This window comes from Protopterus annectens, chromosome 3.part1 (assembly GCF_019279795.1).
Source record: "Protopterus annectens isolate FY-2018-M chromosome 3.part1, PAN1.0, whole genome shotgun sequence".
Classification (NCBI taxonomy): Eukaryota; Metazoa; Chordata; order Ceratodontiformes; family Protopteridae; genus Protopterus; species Protopterus annectens.
The window spans coordinates 1,551,982,696-1,552,003,993 of NC_056732.1; the positions used below are offsets into that span (position 1 = coordinate 1,551,982,696).

General features: G+C 43.9%; 1 protein-coding gene across 2 annotated transcripts in view; it reads right to left on the reverse strand.

Moving 5' to 3' along the window:
* The window catches only part of LOC122798561, a 1,002,482-nt gene that overhangs the window by 484,714 nt on the left and 496,470 nt on the right, over positions 1 to 21,298 (reverse strand). For both annotated transcript variants that reach the window (XM_044067615.1, XM_044067614.1), the window contains exon 3: positions 2,253 to 2,469. In XM_044067615.1, coding sequence (XP_043923550.1) covers positions 2,253 to 2,469 — 217 coding nt within the window. The remainder of the gene's footprint in view (positions 1 to 2,252; positions 2,470 to 21,298) is intronic.

Below are 21,298 nucleotides of genomic sequence, written 5' to 3' on the forward strand. Positions count from 1 at the left end.
GTCTATCTGCTATGGGCAGTGAGATTAATAGTTGTCTGTATAATTATGATAATAAAATGCATCTTTTATCTAATAAGTTGTTTAAGTATAAAATCACTGTTATGTCTAGCTGATATATTATTATCACCATTGGGAAGAGAAGTGTGTGCTGAAGACCTTTCAGATTTTAACTTTCTTTGTAACTTTAACGGTTTTCAAAATAAATCCATCCGTTACATGTTGGTTTCTAAACTGGAACTTAGCTCAGGTGAAAGCTGTCCAACCAAGAATTCTGCAAGTGTCAGAAGATGTAAAATTCCACTCAGGCTAGATGTTAATAAGTTAATGCATACAAGCATACATTCTGACATTACTAGGGGTATGTAAGGCAAAGTCCTGTTTAATGGTGTACATCCCTAGGAAAGCAGACATAAACTGCTTATTAGACATTTACAGGGTACTATATATATCATTAGAGCTGCCTATGGGTCCAGAAAGTGCTGCTATTATTCCTGATACTGCTATCCAGGCATCTAGCATCTGTGTGATTTAGTATACAGTATAGTGGCATGTCCTAAAATAACACAAATTTATAAACTTGTTCACTATGCGTAGGCAAATTAGGTCTGGCTGCATATCTGTCTATGAGATGATTTGTTTTGCTGCCTTTCATCTGTGACATGAAGCATAGCTTCTTGCCTGTCCTTGTGGCTTGGCAGGTCATGGCTGTGACCTCGTGTATGAAACTTGGGCAACTATGCAAGTTGTGCTACTTTGCAGTTACATGATATGCTATCCAAGATTTAAAAATCAGGTGGTGGTGCTGCGGTAGCGTTGTCGCCTCACAGTAAGACGTTGTCCTGTTCGATTCTCAGCTAAAGCGTCTTCTGTGTGGAGACATGCATGAATGGGCGTACCTTCATTAAAGGTTGTGCGTCAGGGCTGGCAACTCGGTACAGAAAAATCTACTGCCAATTATTAGTGGACCGGAGTTCCGCTGTGGCGACCCCTAACCGGGAAAAGCCGAAAGATACAACATTGTAAGCAAATTCACGGACTACCATTTTATTCACTGTGAAAGGCCATCATTTTCTGAGGATAGTCATGTGATTGTGGCATCTTTCTTTAGTGCCTGGTAGAGAGCACCTGTAAGGTGTCTGAAGGTGAATAAGACCATAAGACCATTCACTATCTTTCACAGCCAATTCAGAGAGCATATACAAGGCCCCTGTGATAGACTATTCTGGAAAGGTGATGCCTGGTATAACATGGCAGAGGTGTTGACCTTGGTAACAGGCATAACTAAGTCAGGGTAGATGTGCCGGCATCAGTGTGATAACCTGCAATGATGCAAGCCTCATGTTCTCTATACATGAGAGGCAGAGTTTAGACAATAATGCCCTGAGTCATATTTTAAGTAGACATATTTTTTTTTTTTATTTTTTTTTATTTTTGGGGTACTGCGTTTGCTACTTATAGGTCTTTGTCTCAGTGTAATTTTTTTGTGGGTTAGGTGCTTCTGTATTAGGTAAAGATGGTGATACCATTTATATCAGTATTTTCCTCCTATAAGATGTGAGTATGGATGTTATTAATTGTATGAAAACAATGTGAAATATTATAGTAAAATACCCCCTCAAATTCATTGCTTAAGAATTCTGGGCAAAGCCAAGCATAATGATGGAGGAACAAAAGGTCAAAATCAGGGATATATATTTTTAAATATCACCTGACTCCACATAAAGCAAAATACTTCTCTTATTCAACAGAAATGTAAATTGGATGACTGGATGAGTAACTGTAGATAAACTCCTGGTTTAGCACCCCAGTCCTCATTGATAGGGACAGCATGTAGATTCCCCAGCGTATCCATCTCTGGATTATTTATGCCAAATATAAGGGCTAGAAACGCCCAAGGGACTATAATGCTAGGCTTCTTAATATCCTCCCAGAACTTGTAAGAGGATTTCATTGATACAGTTCATTCCCATGACACTAATCTGATTTGCCATTTGTTTATGTTCAAAGTCTGTGGCTGAGAATTTGGTTGTGTTTTCCCATGTAATCTGAGAGATTTGAGAAGCTGAATATGTGAGATTCTGTAGGCCTGTTTTTCAGACTTAAACATATCAATATACAGATATAATAATGTGTTACACAATAAATAAACAGATGTCATGCCTACTTCCTGTTTCTTATTTTTTTTTATCATCTCAGTATACTTTATTACAGTTATTGCTTTATGCAATTCAAACTATAGAAAAAAATCTTACCTGTGGAATATCTTCAAATATGTTTTCCCACTGTTCTGTATATATGGAGGAGACAACAGCAATTATTGTGTTATTTTTACTGCGCAGTTCTTGTACCTTTTCAATGTAATAACCTTCTTTCTCACCACATTCCACAATCACGATATATCCAAAATGAGACATGTTATGATTTGTGACCACGGTTTTCAGTACATAACCTGAAATGAGTGCTTCCCAGCTGAAACCAGAAAAAACAGTAACGATTCTGTGTTTGTTTTACTTTTGTGGTATAACGTGGCATGCATTTGTTGAATAAGGGGTCACAAAGAATAAAGAAAAAAACAGGTGCTGCTGACGTAGTATGTAACATAGAAAATCTGGTACTAACATAACCTGAATACATTGAAAATGGGAACAAATGTTCTTGAAACATAGGAACATCCAGCAAAACAGACAAAAAAAATCTGGACATCTAATTATCATGAAATCTGAAGCCAAATAACATACAACTCTTTCTGTTTCCATTAGAAATGTGGGATACAACTCAGAAAGATTTTTAAAAGACAAAAAAATGACAAAACGGTGGAACACTGTATACACATTATGAAAGAAGCAATGCAAAATCTGTGTCTTTAATGAACCATATTGCAAAATTCTACCACACGAGGTCATTTATTTTTGTTCAGAAAAAGAGATATTTGGAATGTGTGTCCTCTTTCTTTAAATTAATGGTGCCAGCAGTATGTTTTTCATGTACTATGATTTTTCTGTGTACTAGACAGCTTCAAAAACCAAATATGGTGATGATGGGGGGGGGGGGATTCAGAAAATTGAGTGAAGAAGTAAAACAAACCTGAAAATAGATTGCATCTTCAAAATAGGGACATCCTTTGCAGGGTTAAATCAAGCTTGAAAATATGATTATTCCTCCAAAATAGTGCTAAGCTACTCTGAAGGCAAGACTACAGAGAAGTAGGAGAAGAATCCACAGCCCCTTTTCTCTTTGGGTTCCACTGAATTCATCACACTGCAAGGACTTCGTTGGTTTCCTAAGACTGGGTCTGCAGTGTTCCAGCCTTTGGTGAGAGCAGAGGTTTCCACATAACAGCTACGGGTCTGGAGTGTTTGATTTTGATTGCCCTATTTTTGGCTACATTTTTGATTGGCCAGCTCCTGCAGGGGCAGAGCCTTACAGGCTTTAAATACCAGGAACTTTGCTCAATTCAGTGCTCTTCACTACAGGGCTACTCAGATGACAAGAATACTACAGAGAAGGAGGAGAAGACTATAAACCCCTTTTCCACCTGGGTTCCTGCAAATTCATCACAATACAAAGACTTCACTGGCTTCCCAGGACCAGGTCTGTTGTATTCCATCCTTTGATGAGAGCAGAGACTTTGACATGATAGCTACATGAGCTTGCACTCAAGTGAAGGAATGGAGTGCTTGATTTTGATTGGCTAATTTCTATGGGGCTGTTGGCTGCATTTTGATTGGCCAACTTCTTCATGGGCAGAGCATTAGATGCTTTAAATTCCAGGAGGCTTGCTCAGTTTGTCTTACTGCTGTGGTTGCCAATCTTCATCTTATTAGGTATCAAAGAAGAGAGCCTAGTCTACAACAGGTAAAGGAACCTCTTACCTTTGTTCTATATGATATGAATTTTATTGCCTTCTTTTTCACAACCTTGTTATATTACTATGACTAGTTTTTATACTAGCTTATGTTTTTCATACAGGGAAATCATTGTCTCATATTAACAAGAAAACACTGCTGAAATTAGCATTTTTGTTCTGCAGTTGTGTTGTTGGATTTAAATAGCATTGCTCTTTTGATCCTTGTTGGTATTGTACTGCTGTTCACCTTTGATTTGCTGACTGTAGTGGTATTAAATTTAAGTAATACTACACAATTTTGCCTTGCTGTTTTAGTACTGTTACTACTGGCATTATTTAAGATAAAACTGCAGTGTTGTCTTTTGCTCATACTACGTATATAAAATAAATGTACTTATCTCAGTAACTGACTGCAGCTTTGATCATTGGTGTTGAAGTTCTTCTTGTTTCAAATTACTGTAGTGTTACGTTATTTAAAGCTACTACTATACAGTTCCACATTACAGACTGCAAGATTGTACTGGTGGCGTACCTTATTACTTCACTGACTGCTGTAATGTTGCTGCACTTGAAACTACTCATTTAGATTATATCTGTAGCTATTAAAGTTACTGCATTTGGATCCAATGAGTAAGACGACCCATTGTTCATTGTTTTTACTGACTGTGTAGAAACCACATTAACCCTTCGATGAAGCTATTTAGTTAAATTTGCCACGGTCACTGATTTCCTTATTGACCTTATATAGTCTGTCACTTTCACAATTCCTTTTTGCACATTGGAACTACTACAGTAGTCACAGCTCATTCTTTTATCCATTAGCCGTGTTCTAGTTTATCACTTTTTTCTAGCCCAGTCAGTCTGTATCCCTTCAGCTGTACTGGACAGTATGGAATCTCAGTCAGCTCTTTCCACTTCTGTAGCCAGCCTGATAGCATTAGGGATTTTGAGGCAGTGTAGTAACTACCTTATACTTCCAGAAAACTCTTTATTGTTACCTCACAATGATTCCGTATGGGAGAGGTGTATAATAAGCGCAGCACATATACACATACAGCACAGAACATTTCCACTAAACCGACATGCTGAGGCTGCTAAGGGAACACTATCTAAACCTCCTAGACTAAAGACTAAGAAACCTCATACATTAGTATACACACCAACACATGCGTGTGTATATGTATATATATATATATATATATATATATATATATACACACACACACACACACACACACACACACACACACACACACACACACACACATCCACTATTCACACCCTCTCCCAACATGCATACCTCTAAGAGTCACAAGGGGTTAGACTCCAAGAAATTATGGCCCAGTGAGACAGCATCAAATCATAGTAATCTTTTAGTAATATGTGATTCTATTGTAAGGCATACAGACACCATACTGGCCGGGCTGGATAAGAATACGGTGACAGCTGTCTTTCTGTAGCCAGGATCCAGGATGTAACAAGGACTCTTAGATCCCTCCATCATGACAAATATGATTATGACCTGATAGTGGTCCTCGTGGGGGTTAATGACCTTAAATGTTCTTGCCAGGGATGGCCTTCACCTCTCTTACCATACCTTGCCCATGTTGGTGAAAACTTGTGCTCTCCCCATAGTGCCTTTTTAGGATGAGTCCATTTGATGTTCATTCCAACCTAGTAAATTCTAATCTGGAACACATTAAAGTGGCTCCACTAACTGCCAGGAGTGTTAACAAAAATGCCTGAACTTGGGGCTTTACTGTAACTTGAACACACTGGCATATGTATATAGCTACAGAGACATGGTTTCAGAGCAGTGAAAGCACTCCCTGTATTCCTGGCTATAATACATATCACATCTTCAGACCCACCGGCAGTTGTTGGGGTAGTATTAGTATTTATCAAGGATACCATCACCTTATGACAGATTCCTTGAGACATCAAATGTGAAATCCTAGAAGTCCAGCTCACTCTAAACAAGAATAATTACCATTTCATCGCTAGCTGCAGAACACCCTCTATGTCCATTTTAGAGCATGATAGCTATCTTAACACATTAACTGAAAATCTGAAGTAGCTACTTCATTTGTTCTGCAACCTGTGGGTCTCAGATCCGACCTCGGATCCGACCAGCAGCTTTCCAAGCTTCAAGATCTGAGCTCCTAGCTCCTCCCCTCTACCCATAATCCCCTGTCACCACCACACTACCCCAGATCGTTTTTGCCGTGGCTTGATCACAAGCAGCTTGAGAAGAGCTCCTGAGCTTTAGTAGCAGGGAAGTGATTTTTTCTAAATTTCGACTAATTAAAAAGTGTATGTGTTGAGAGAGTGTTTCTCTGCCCTTTTTTATTTTTGGGATTGGCGCTTTGGTGTTTAGTTAACCCTCCCCTAGGTGTTTGGGCGTGTGAGTGCGTGTGTTAGTAAAATGGCCGAAGGCCATAAGGCTTTTTTTTTTTAAGTGCACTGGGTGTGGCCATAAGCTTTCCCCAGCTGATGGCCACACTCAGTGCATTATATGCCTGGGGGTTGCCCATTTGTCTTCAGACTGCCAGGTTTGCACAGCCTTCAACCCCCGGGCTGTGAGGGACTGGAGGAACAGGCTTATTCTGGTGGGATTGCTTCCCCCGGAGGAGGCCTCTTCCTCCTCTCCCTCTAAGGTGCAGGCTGCCCAGGTAGCTTCGGCACCCTTGACTCCCTCGACTCAGGCTGGGACTCAACCCCCCACTGTTGCCTTGAGTATGAGGGAAGTTCAGTCTTCTCCTTCTAGGGAAAAGCACAGGGAGAAACACCGACATAAGAGGCGAGCCGAGCCTCACCCCTTGGCTCTGCCATGGACGACTGCTAAATCACCTCCGAGGGTGTCCGGATCTTCTCATTCTCGGCTCCAATCCCCTTGCTTCTCACCGGAGCCGAAGGAGGAGCTCCGATCACCGTAGAGGTCATCGAGGTGGCCTTCCAGGCCCGCCTCTACGACCTCCTCTAGATCTACTAGGTCTCTCTCTGACACCGATATGGAGAGGATGATGCGTTGGTTTCTGCAGACCCAAATGCAGATGGGGTGCTCTTGCCCCCCCCCCCGTAGGGGTGAGTGCAGCTTCAATATTTGCCCCAATTTCTCCTTCTTCAACCCGGATCTGGGTTTTGGAGTCTTCGAATCCAGGCCCTTTCAGAGCCGGGGTTTTGTCGGCGCCGGTGGCCCAAGCCTTCTCTACGCCGACCATACCCTCAAGCATCTCGGATCTGAGTTCTCGGGGCCGTGGGCTGGGCGTCGGATCTGTGGGAGCGGGTGCCTCTTTGGCGCCTCCTATGTCGGAGAGCACCTCCTTCTCAGATCTGACGGCTTCGGCTCTGACCCCGATCCCTATCTCGGAGCCGAGGAGGCTGCTCTCAGGGCCAGAAGAGAGTAGTTCTCCCTCAACGTTCGAGGTAGTGGAGAGGGTACTGTCGAGGTCTTCCAGGTCCCCGACCCGGGCTTTGGATCCTTCCGCTCCCTCACTGCATACGGGTCTACCTTCCATCATCCTTCCATCGGGACAGCCTGCTCAGACCCTCCAGTTGTTTCCCTCGGAGGAACAAGAGGCCGTTGACGAGCCCTCTTCTGATAGTCCCGCAGAAGAGGTGCCTCGTAAACGGACGTGTAAAAGGAGGCACATGGACTCCCCCGAGTCCGTCACCACAGATACAGACTTAGAGGAAAGGGAAGGTTCCCCATGGTCACCCCCCGAGGATGTCTCCTTCGGAGACATCATGGAAATGTTGCGTATTGGGGGGGGTGGTCTGCCCAAAAACCTTCCTCGGATGAGTCCATATTCCTGGAGTCATTTGAAGTGGGCCCAATTACCTCCTGGGTGTCCCCACCGGCAGATCCCCTGGTAGACCTCCTGACTACCAGGGCTTGGAAGGAGCCCGACACGGTGGAGCCTATCCCACGCCGGCTGGATAAAATCCTTAGCCCCCCTTCAGATAGGCAGACTTGGGCTAAAGGGTCTCCAGTTGATGCCATGTTGGTGGCTGCTGCCACTAAGAGAGAACTCTCCCAGGAGAGCTCCACAGTCCACCCGCCGGACAAGGAGTCCCGGGCACTGGACCGTATAGGGAAGCGGACCTTTGCTTCAGCAATGTTCTCTGTGAGGGCGCTGAATTATATGGCACATGTCATCAGGCTGCAACAGGATTTGATTAAGGAATACGCTGCAGCTCCACCAGAGTCCATGTCGGTTGAGGACAAGACCGTGTTCTCGACTCGTATGGCCACTCTTAAGTCCATCTCAAATATGTCCATGTGGCTACTGTCTTATGCTACGGAGGGAGCCGCAAGGGCCAACGGGGCAGGTGTTGTCTTGCGATGCCACGCCTGGCTCCACCTTTGTAATTTCGCGGAACCTTTCAAGGCGTCCTTCGTGAACACACCCTTCGACGGCTTTTCGCTTTTTGGCAAGACCGTCCGCGATGCACTAGTCCAAAGCGAGAAGGACGGGAAGACGCTGTCTGCCATCAGAGTCCACTTCTCGAGCCCCCAACGTTCCTTCTCAAGGAATCAGAGGGGGCAAAAGAAGCTGTGGTTCCGTAAGTCTCAGCAATCCTATCCAGCTTCAGACTCCACGCCCTCCAGAGGCAGAGGGGGGCAGGGTGGACACCGGCCCAGAGGCAGAGGGGGACCGCGTAACTTCGGGTCTAGGGAGCCTTTCTCCAAGAGACCCGCGCAGCAGCCCTGATGGCTTACCCGACTGTCCAGCTCTGGAGGCAGTCGGGGGGCATTTAACGAAGCACCTGTCAATGTGGGAGTCATTCACGAAAGATCGATGGGTGCTCTGAATTATACCCAGAGGCTACAACATTCCCTTCCTATTTCGTCCTCCCTCAGGTGGTCGCCTCCCCGATGTCCCACCCAATCAAAGAGAGGCGGCGACCGTAGAGATTTCAAATTTGTTAGAAAAAAGAGCCATCCAGCGGGTCCCCCCAGACCAATCCGGATCGGGCTACTACTCAAGGTTCTTTTTGGTGCCAAAAAAGACGGGGGACCTCAGGCTCATTCTAGACTTGTCCGCTCTGAACATGTTTGTCCCCAAAGAAAAGTTCCGGATGGTCACTCTACAATCTATTCTCCCCTTAATGCAGGAGAATGACTGGATGTGCTTGATAGACCTCAAGGACGCGTACTACCACATTCTAATGGACAGACGGTCCAGGAGGTTCCTCCGCCTCTGGCTAGGGGCCAGTCATTACCAGTTCGGGGTCCTTCCGTTCAGACTCACCTCAGCCCCCAGGGTGTTCACCAAAGTCATGGCAGTGGTTGCGGCCCACCTGAGGCTTCAGGGCATAAGGGTCTTTCCATACCTAGACGACTGGCTCCTCACAGCAACCAACAGGCATCAACTTTCTATCGCGAGGGACTATGTTCTGACTCTTGCCGACAGTTTGGGCATTTCAGTCAACATACCGAAGTCTTTTCTTCATCCTGTGCAAGTATTAGATTTCATAGGAGCCAGACTAGACTCCCGATCTTCTCGGGCCTTCTTGACTTCGGACAGGCTGTCCAGCCTCTCACTTCAAGTTTTGGCTCTTCTTTGCACAAAAGCTCTGCTGGCGGAGTTAGTCCTGAGAGCACTAGGCTCGATGGCAGCGGCTATCGGCCTCTCTCTCCATGCTCGCCTAAGGATGCGTATATTACAGTGGACACTCCAAGTTCAATGGTCACTGTTACACCATCCATTGAATACTCCCATCCCCCTGAGCAGGGTTTGTAGGGAATCCCTCCTTTGGTGGCTTCACTCCCCAGAACTCAGGCAAGGGAGGCCTTTTGTGCTTCCCCCTCCCCAGGCCACGTTAACCACGGATGCTTCTCACCTAGGGTGGGTGGGCATTGTTTGGGCAGAACCATCCAAGGTACGTGGACCATGTCGGAGACCGCCTTGCACATAAATGTTCTGGAGATGAGGGCGGTGCTTCTAGCGTTGCAGGCTCTCCAAGACCTTCTACCTCTAGGAACGATTGCAATACAGACAGACAATATGTCAGTGGTCTGGTATATAAACAAACAAGGGGGAACCAGATCCTACCCTCTTTTTCGAGAAGCCATGAGAGTTCGGGAATGGGCGATATCCACCAACCACTTTCTGATAGCAATGCACAGTCCGGGACGATCCAACATCCTGGCGGACAAATTGAGTCGAGTAATTCTCAGTCCTTACGAGTGGTCTCTCAATCCGAAAGTTGCGAAGGAGATTTTCCACAAGTGGGGTTGGCCTCTCTGCGATCTCTGCTACTCCCCAAAACACAAAATGCAGCGAGTTCTTCACAATTCTTCCCCCAGAAGGGGAGAGCCCCAGAGACGCTCTCATTCATGCTTGGCCTCCCGGTCTACTCTATGCTTATCCCCCGCTTCCGCTCATGGCGAAGTTCATTCAGAAAGCCGCATGGTTGGGGAGCAAAATTATCCTCATAGCCCCATTCTGGCCTCGTCAAATCTGGTTTCCATACCTGCGGTCTCACAGTCTCTCCTCCCCTTTAATCCTGGATCCCATTCCAGACCTGATCTCGCACCCAGCAGGGTGCCCAACACCGAACCTGGTAAACCTCAAGCTCGTGGCTTGGTTGATCCAGTTCCACTAATGGCAAGGACGCCCGACATTTCGTCACCAGTGAAAACTATTCTGGTAGTGGCTCATAAACCGTCCACCAGGAAAATCTATAATAGCAAGTGGAAACGAATTTCTATCTGGGCTAACAGCCAGGGTCTCAACCTTTTTAGTGTTCTGATTCCTACAGTCTTGGATTATTTGTCCATGATATTTCAACAAGGGGCCAGTGCATCAACGGTGAAAGTACAGTTGGCAGCAATATCCCATTTTCATGTGGGAGACGGGTTAGGGTCCTTAGTGTCTACAAAATTGTGTAAGACATTCTTGCGTGGCATTTTTCTTCTCAAGCCACCTGTGAAATCCGTGACTCACCCTTGGGACTTAACCTTTGCTCTGCAAGCCTTAACAAAACCTCCTTTTGAGCCTGCAGCTTCTGTACCTCTTAAATTTCTGTCCTGGAAAACAGCATTCTTGGTAGCCATAACTTCTGCTAAAAGTGTTTCAGAGCTCCAAGCTTTGTGTATGAAACCTCCCTACCTTACTTTTCACAATGACAGAGTGATTCTCAGGACTAACCCATCCTTTTTACCAAAAGTGGCATCTGTGGCAAATATCAATCAGACTATCAATCTGCCAGTGTTTTTCAAGAATTTTCAAAATAAGGGAGAAACATGTTGCATACACTAGATGTACATAGACAGTTGCGTTTTTACCTGCACAGGACCAAAGACGTTCGTAAGGCTGATCAACTGTTCGTGTCCTTTGCTCCTCCAACCATGGGGAAACCTATCTCCAAAGTGACACTGGCTAATTGGATTTGTCAATGTATTTCTCAGGCTTACAAGGCATCGGGCAAAACAACTCCATTAAAAATTTGTGCACATTCCACATGGTCCATCGCAACTTCTGCAGTCTTCTGGTCCAGGATGCCGTTGGACGACATATGTTCAGCAGCCACCTGGTGGTCTTCTCATACATTTATTTCTCATTATAAGCTGGACATGATATCTAGAAGCAGGGCGTCCTTTGGCTCCGCGGTGCTTCGGAATATTCTTCCATAGGCTACCCAGGTTCTTGTTTAGGTAGCTGGGGATTCTGTCCCATAGGTTGCAGAACAAATGAAGTAGCTACTTCAGATTTAGAAGTTATGTACTCACCATAACGTTCCATCTGAGTAGGTACTTCATTTGTCTGCAACCATCCCCCCCTGCCATCCCCCTAACCTATATCGAGTTTCTAGAATCATATCTGATTCTTTGAGAATAACTGAACCTGTTTTATTGTACAGGTTTATCAGGTGATACAGCAAAACCGATCTGAGGTAGTGTGGTGGTGACAGGGGATTATGGGTAGAGGGGAGGAGCTAGGAGCTCGGATCTTGAAGCTTGGAAAGCTGCCGGTCGGATCCGAGGTCGGATCCGAGACCCACAGGTTGCAGACAAATGAAGTACCTACTCAGATGGAACGTTATGGTGAGTACATAACTTCTAATTCCTATTAAACCCAAGACCTTCCTAGTGCGGGACTTCAACTATCCATCAAGAAACTGGCTGACCTACACCACCAGTGGTCAGCATATCCAGTGCATCCTTAACATCATAAATGCTAGCTGTCTTTCACAAATAGTTAACCATCCTACTAGGGGCCCCAATATCCTGGCTCTAGTCCTCCCAAGTACAGCTACTTTTTATAAAGCCCCATATGTATCATTATGGCTTGTTAAATCAGAACATAATTTAGTGATTTTTTTTTCTTTTAAAATGGTGGTACCTCCCCTGTAAGTAGCATAGCTCTATGTCTAGGGACTTCTCAAAAGCAAACCTTCTTCAGTTACTTGATGACAAATACATTCTGCTGTAATCCTCCATCTTGTTCTGAAGGATCCTATTGCTAAATCTGCTACCTATGCCTCTGACTTCTACTGCTATTTAAATAATTATATTGATAAGGCAGTCCTTATCTGTAACAAGTATAATGAGAAGTTTATAAAACAACTCCCTGTGGTGGATTACCCATGTAGCACACATAAGCAAACTAACAGAGTGCTTAAAGGAACCATTAGCAAGCTCAAAGCTGAGTATAAACTTAAGATAGTCATTAAAGCCAAAAATAGCTGCAGATCTTTTTTTAACTATGTCAGGAAGATTAGACCTAACACCCAACAGTGTTCAGAGCTAGTCCATAATAATACTACACTCTCTTACCTAAAAGAAATAGCTGATATCTTGACTAGCAATTTTCATGCAAATTTTACTCCATACACAGTTATAGCTATCTCACAGGTTCCAGAAACCCACCCACCCGCTTTAGTTACTATGGAACAAGTTCTCTCAACCCTTTCAGAAACTAAAAATACTTCATCCATGGGACTGACAACATACCAGGTTGCCTGATTACCAGTGCAGTGTCAAATATGGCCTTTCTGAACCCCTACTTAAACTCTGTGATCTAAACCTTTCTACCTGCTACACTGGAAAACAGCTAAACCTTTCTACCTGCTACACTGGAAAACAGCTATTGTAATGCCATTTCACAAGGGGGGGCCCAACCACAGTACCTGTTGGTGACTATTGAAAACATCCGAAAGTTCTATAATGGTTCTTATACAAGAAAGGTGTAGCCACATACCCATATAACTTATGGTGTATGTTGGTAATCAATTCTGGTTGTATTGATTTTTGCATGTATTCTAGCCTTCTATTCTTGTAGTTATAAGTGGCCTATAGGCGTATAAACTGAGTATTATTGCTGGGGATAGGATAGTTATGCCATCTATAAGTTATATAATGGGAGAATAGTGTGATTTATATCATGCATATTTTCTATTAACTATGGCTTAATGAAAATGGTTTTGTGTTTTTTAGTTAATGATGGGGATATTCTTATTATATAATGAGTGGTAAGAGCAACAACAGTACAGAGAGAAGGCTAATATATATATATATATATATATATATATATATATCTACAATGAGGAAAATATTGCCATGGCATTGCCGACAATTGCTATTACAATACTTATGGTTTGTACCAGGTATATTATATTTCTAGTCACATCTTGATGAGTCTGGCTCTGTAGTTAACACTCATTGGAATGAAGCTTATTAGTAATATATTTATATAAATCGCCAAATCATTTTTTAAAGATAAGGTAAGTGTTCTGATTAACAATAGTTTGTGAAAAGAGTGCATATATTTCAACGATTTTGGTCCGCACAAGTAGTTTTGTATTTGTGATTATATTTTTAAAAGTATGAAGAAGTACGGAATCTAATAATGTGAAGTTGTTAATCTCGCTGTTTGTTTTCACTGATGGGTTTGGAGCCGATCCTCGGCACTGACACGGCCGTTAGCAAAGCTCAAGGTTTACCAGTAGCTGGAGACCAAGCCCCTTATCCCATGATGCACTGCTAGAATTACCCTAGATCTAGTTTGCCACGGCACAGATCTCGGTGTTCCAGATTGCTCGGACCAATTTTATTGGAAAGATTCTTCTATTCGCAAGTTTTAAAAACTTTTTCTTAACTTTCATTCTTGTTAGGATAGTTTATATCTATATATATATATATATATATATATATATATATATATATATATATATCTATATATATATATCTATATATATATATATATATATATATATATATATATATATATATATATATATATATATATATTTAGATAGGTGCCCTGTGTTGGCTTTGTTTTTTCCATACACGTGTTTCTAGGTAGCAGTTGGCCTAGTCGTGTTGGCCTTGTATTTAACTAAATTCATAGTCAGTAGTTAATTCAATAGCTAATAGTTGCTTAGAGTGTGTTTTCTAGTTGTTTAAATTTAGGATGTCTGAAGAGAAAGAGAAGCAACATCCTAAATCTGGCTTCAAAAAATGACCGGACTGTGGACAAAAAATGTCAGTCACTGACGAGCACGTTCAGTGTGTCTATTGTCTGGGGGCATTACACCTCCAAGACTCTTGTAGCATCTGTCGCTCCTTCTCTTCCAGGGTACTTTTAGAGAGGAGGAGGAAATTGGTGGACAGGGGCTTACTTGAGCACCCCTTCTCGGAAGCACTGAGTGACCAGGATGGTGCTAGCAAATCCTCTAAGTCATCCAATCTTCAGGTGACTCCAAGTTATCTAAAAAGGCTAAAAATGGAGGTTTTAGGGTCATCGCTTCCACTACCTTCGGAACCGAGTGTCCCTTCCGTTCGGAGCCAGCTCATAGCTTTGGAGCCTGTTTCTGAGATTCCCTCATCTCCTCTGCTTCATTCGGCACCCACTGTGCGCTCCTCGAAGTCTTCTGTCAGCCTCTCAGATCTGGATATGGACCAGTTGGTGCAGAAGCTTTTACGGGCACCAGACCTTGCCAAACTGTTGTCGGCTCCGACGCCTCTGTCGCAACCGAAGACCATTACCCCGGACTTGACTGCTCCTCCTCCAAGCCGTACCAGACTTTCGGAGTCAGAGGATGCTGACCTGATGGTTGTTGAGCCTGTGGAGCTGAGACCTGCTCCAGTGTTATCGGTCCCATCTACTCGGATGTCCTCGGCACTGACCGGGGACTCTAGGAGCCGACACTCTCCTGTCAGGTCTGGAGAGGATAGTTGTGCCGATTTGTCAGTGCCGACTCTTCTTCTTGGGGCTTCGGCTTGGATGAGTTCAGCTCCTACCTCGGGCTCGGAGCCCATGGCCTCGGTGTGGGAGGATCGGACGGTCCCTCCGGATCCATCTACCCCTTCTCGTCGGAGTCATGGTGCATTCGATGCCATGAGGAGAGTCCTGTCTCCAAAGACATCATCAGCATCAGGTCTGGCTTCCTCCTCCCCTCAAGCACCTGTGTCCGCTCCTGCTTCTACCAGTCAACCTGAGCGTAGAGACCCTGAGCCTCACGTAGACCCACAGGATGCCCCCTGCTCTTCTGAGACCTCCCCAGAAGCCCCCACTGAGGAGGTACCCAGGAAGAGACTGTGCAAGAGGAGGCACTTGGACTCCTCACAGGAGTCTTTGACATCCGACACTGACTTGGATGAGTCAGAAGGGTCCCCTCGATCTCCCTCTGAGGATATCTTCGCAAAGGAGTCCAAAAGCCCTACTGAGGATGAGTCAGTGCTTTTGAAGGCTTTCGGGTCTCAACCTTCTGCCTCTTGGGTGTCTCCACCTTACGATGAGCTCATAGAGCTGATCTCTCGTAAGGCATGGGAGTGTCCGGAGGCCATGGCACCTGTCCCTCGGAAGCCAAATAAGTTCATCTCTGCCCCTGTGGGCAAAGATTTTTTGACTAAGGGAGTGCCTGTTGATGCCATGGTGGTGGCGGCAGCCACCAAAAAGGAAACGTCTGAGACGTCCTCATCTATCCGTCCTCATAACAGAGATTCCAGGATCATGGATAGATATGGGAAAAGCATGTTTAGTTCAGCGACTTTTTCCCTTTGATCACTGAACTACTTAACCCATTTTACCAGACTACAAAGAGATCTCCTGAAGGAGCTACGAGATACTCTCCAGGGTATGGTAGCTGCAGGGGTTGCAGACAAAGTTACCACCCAGCTCGCTACCCTAAACTCGATTGTGAACTTGTCCATTCGTCTCATATCTTACGCAGCTGATGGTTCGAGTAGGGCCACAAGTTCAGGCATTGCTCTGCGTAGATAAGCCTGTATGTGTCTCTGTTCCTTTGCGGAGCCTTTCAAGTCTTCCTTTATCAACATCCTATTTGATGGCTCATCCCTGTTTGAGCCCAAGGTAAAGGAAACTCTAACCAGGTGTAAGCATGAAAGAAAGACTCTATCTGCCATCAGAGTCCATTTTTCTACCCCTACTGAGCCCTATCCCAAGGGCCCTAAGGGCGGAAAGATGTGGTTCCCAAAAGCCCAGGGAGCCTTTCAGAACACATGTGGCGAAACCCCCTCTAGAGGCAGAGGAGGGGGTTATAATGGAAGACGCCACCCGCATGGCAGGGGGGGTCCGCAACAGCAGGGTGACAGAGGCCAGTTCTCTGGTCAGCCCTACCAGCGCTCCTGAAAGGAGGCCTGGCTGTCTGGCTCTGCAGGCAGTCAGGGATCGCTTATCTTTGTACCCAGAAACCTGGCTAAGCATAACATCCAATACCTGGGTACAAAGCATCATTTCCAGAGGGTATTTCATACTGTTCTCTTCCCCACCCACTCCTGTCAACAGAATCCCGGATGTTCCACCCAGTCTCAGGGGACAAGCAACTATAGAGGTCCACAAGTTGCTAGAAAAAAAGACTCATCCAGCCAGTCCCAGCAGACCAAACAGGATTCGGAACTTACTCAAGATTCTTTTTGGTTCCAAAGAAAACAGGGGACTGGAGCCCTATCTTGGACCTCAGCAGACTCAACCAGTTTGTAAAAAAAGAGAAGTTCCAAATGGTCACGCTTCAAGTCATTCTTCCCTTTTTAGGGAAAGGAGATTGGATGTGCTCCATCGATCTCAAGGATGCGTACTACCACATAAAGATGAACATTCACTCCAGAGATCACCTGTGTTTCCGGCTGGGAGCCAATCACTACCAGTTTCGAGCCCTGCCCTTTGGTCTCACTACAGCCCCCAGAGTGTTCATCAAATGCATGGCAGTGGTCACGGCTCACCTGAGGCGTCTACGATTCCAGGTGTTTCCATACATAGACGATTGGCTCCTTACCTCCACCACCAGGCATCAACTGATTCAGGCAACAGAATCTACTCTGACACTCTGCAACCACTTAGGCATTACAATCAACTCCGGAAAGTCTGCCTTGTCACCATCGCAGCATACTGTCTTTACAGGAGCAGAGTTAGATACCTCAACCACCACTCTACGTCTTCCAGTCGAAAGGGTCTCACTTCCTTGCCAACACGTCATCTCATTGGTGTCAAAGAACAAAGCCACAGCCGCAGAGGTCTTGAAGGTACTAGGTTTGATGGCAGCAGCAATTCTAGCCATTCCATTCGCAAGAATGCATATGCAAATTCTTCAATGGCTTCTGTTCACTCAATGGTATTATCAGAAATTGCCAATGAACCATATGATTCTCATCACAAACTCTTGCAAGAGGGACCTTCGGTGGTGGTTGACGTCTCTTCATGTCACACTAGGACGACCCTTTGTGCTCCCTCCCCCAGTAGCCACTGTGACCACGGATGCTTCCCTGATAGGGTGGGGGGCATTTTTTAGGGAAAGACTGCCCAAGGCACATGGACGGATCAAGAGTCACATCTGCATATCAATGTTCTGGAGTTGAGAGCAGTACGTCTAGCATTGCAGTACTTTCAGGACTCTTCCTCTAGGGACAATTGCATTTCAGACAGACAACATGTCAGTGGTCTGGTACTTGAACAAACAGGGCGGAACCAAGTCTTACCCCCTTTGTCGAGAAGCCCTCAGGGTATGGCAATGGGCTGTGACATCCCAGCGTTTTCTGTTAGCAATGCACATCCCGGGGAAATCCAGTGTGATAGCGGACAAGCTGAGCAGGGCAATCGTGTTGCCTCATGAGTGGTCTCTCAACCAACACGTTGCGGACATGATTTTCTGCAAATGGGGCCAGCCTTGCTGTAACCTCTTTGCCAGTCACATCAATACCAAATGCAGAAGATATTTTGCCCTGATACCACCTCTGGGACATCCCCTGAGAGACGCACTCGTACACGATTGGCCTCCAGGTCTCCTATATGCATTCCCTCCAATTCCATTGATACCCAGGTTTGTACAGAAAGCAAAGTCACTGGGAAGGACTATTATCCTTATAGTACCCCATTGGTCTCGACAGATTTGGTTCCCTTTACTTCACCGTCATCTGCTGGAGGATCCATAGATCCTGGACCCAGTTCCAGACCTCCTGATACACCCGTCAGGGGACCTCCATCCTTCACTGCAGTCTTTAAAGCTGACTGCTTGACTGATCCACTTCCCCAAATAGCCAGGCTTCATTCCCTCTCAGATGACACAAGACAAATTCTATTGTCTTCTCATAAGCCATCCACCAGAAAACTATATCGCAGTAAATGGAAAAGGTTCTCCATCTGGGCCAGCATACAAAAAATTGACCCCTTCCGAGCTCCTTTGTCATCCATTCTAGAGTTTTTGACAATGATTTTTAAGGAAGGAGCAGCGGCTGCCACAATTCGGGTTCAGTTAGCTGCCATATCTAATTTCCACTTTGGATTGGATGGGTTAAATATTATGGCCCATAAGTTATCTAAGGTTTTTCTCAAAGGTATTTTTCACATGAGGCCTCATGTCAAAACCCCTTATTCTCCTTGGAATTTGAATTTTATCCTATCTCAAATAATTCTTCCCCTTTTGAACCTGCATCATCTTGTGATCTCAAATTCCTTTCCTGAAAAACTATTTTTCTAGTGGCCATTACTTCTGCCCACAGAGTGTCAGAAATTCAAGCTTTGTCTATCAGATCACTTTATATGATTTTTCATACTGATAGAGTATCTCTCAGAACAAACCCATCCTTTTTGCCTAAAGTCTGTTCAGAATCTAATATCAATCAGTTTATTGAATTGCCAGTCTTCTTCCCCAACCATTCCAACAAATTAGAATACATGCTGCACAAACTTGACGTGCACAGACAGCTTAGATTCTATCTCGATAAAACCAAGGATATTAGGAAATCAGATCAACTTTTTGTATCCTTTTCGGAGGCCAGAAAAGGTAGACCAGTGGCTAAAACAACCCTTTCAAAATGGTTATCGGATTGTATCTCATTTGTTCATACAGCTGCTAACATACCTTTACCACACAAAGTAAAGGGTCATTCAAACAGAACCGTTTCTACGTGTTCTGCCTTTCAATCTAAATTGCCCCTTGATAACATTTGTGCTGCAGCCACTTGGTCTAAGCCTCATACTTTTATCACTCATTACAAAGTGGATAAGACCTCCGGGGACAGGTCTTCTTTTGGTTCTACGGTCCTGAAAATGTACTCCCGTGAGCCACCCAGGATTGCAGGTGCTAGGGATGCTACCCATCAGTGAGAATAATCGGCGAGATTTAACAACTTCACATAAAGAAGTTATGTACTCACCATAACGTTCCATGTGAGTTGTTTATCTCGCCTTTATTCTCACGTCCCTCCCTCCATCCCCCTCCTGGCTGACAGTTGACCTAGAGGCTAGTATCATCCTGGTTGTTCAATACTTCCTATTCTTTCTTGGGGAGTGCACCCCTTACAAGGTTATATATACATGCAGCAAACAAGATCTGAGGTAATTACAGCAGTGCATCATGGGATAAGGGGCTTGGTCTCGAGCTACTGGTAAACCTTGAGCTTTGCTAACTGCCGTGTTGGAGCCGAGGATCGTCCCCGAACCCATCAGTGAGAATAAAGTTGAGATAAACAACTCACATGGAACGTTATGGTGAGTACATAACTTCTTTTTATAATATAGTCCGATAGTATTGTATTATAGTTGTCTAAGTGCTTGAAACAGTTGGTTTATATATATGTTTTAATGTCACTCTTTTATAGACATATTTTTGTTGCTGCCACCTTGGATTATACCTTACTTAACATTAATTTATTGGATGTCTTTAATGCTATGGAGGTATAAGGCTAAAGTTGCCGTATCATTTTTCATATACATGATCAGTGACTTGGGTAACAATAGTTTGTGGAGACAGCGAATATATCTTGAATATCTGGTGATATGCTGAGACTGATGATAGTTACTGCGCTGATTTTAGCTCAAATGAGGTATTTTTACTTGGGGTTGTATCTTGATGTATGCTGGAGTTTAGCTAGCATGAGGGTAGTGAAGTCTACAGCCTTATAATATATTTGTTTTATCCTACTATATAAAATATATGATATATTTTTTATATAAATGTTTTATTTTTATTTTAGCATTGGCTTTTTATGTATGCAATGTGGATGCTGCCACCTGCTGGATATAGTTTATATAACCTTTATTTATGCGTTTCTTTATTGCTGTAGAGTTTAAATTTACAACTGATACATTTGAGAACAGTTCTAGCGTCCAGTGGGACTACCACGGGAAAAGTGAATTGGTGTATTTTGGCAGACGTTCTGGTCTATAGAGAACTGACACACAGGGTAAATGCATACATGAGTATGCTGTGTTTTTTGAAGCACTATTATCCGATCGTAAAATGAAATTGGCTGCTGTAAGTAGAAACATCTCTTGGCGTGTTTTTGAAATATAAATTAGGGTTTGAACATGCCGAGCTTTGGTTGGTGGCAGTTACAGCGTCTGTTGGTATCATTATGTGAAATGTGAATTGATGTGCTTAGGTAGGTGTTCTGGTCTTCGGAGCACCGACATGGATTGAATATTATATGCATTAGTACGCTGTCTTTTGAGAAAAGGTTATGCGATCGTAAATTAAATTAGGCTGCTAAAAGCAGGAATAAAATCCTTTGGTATTTCTAATATATAAACCAAGATATGAATGTGTTTAACTCTAGTAATGGCAAGGTTAAGAAAATATGCCGTGCATATGTGAGCAACAGGAACTCTTTTATGTGTTTGGATTAAAAATTCATCATATGCTATGTATTTTATATGTGTGATTTATGCTGGTTAGGTATAATATATATATATTTTTTATACCCACATATACTGGATTGTTGAACAAATATTTAAAGTGAATATTAGATGCTGGTTTATATGATGTATTGTGTTTTTAAATCACTTAATCAGGATAGTTGTCATCGTTCAGTTTACATGCATACGCAGACCTGCTCCAACAGTGAATGGCTTAGATTTTCAAAAGGTTGAGCGTTTTATGTAAGTATTTAAGTGGTATAATTTGTTTGTTAGTTTGTATAGATGGTCTGAAGAAGCCACATTTGTGGTGAAAGTGCTAACCTAGAATAAAACGTTTTTTATTTAT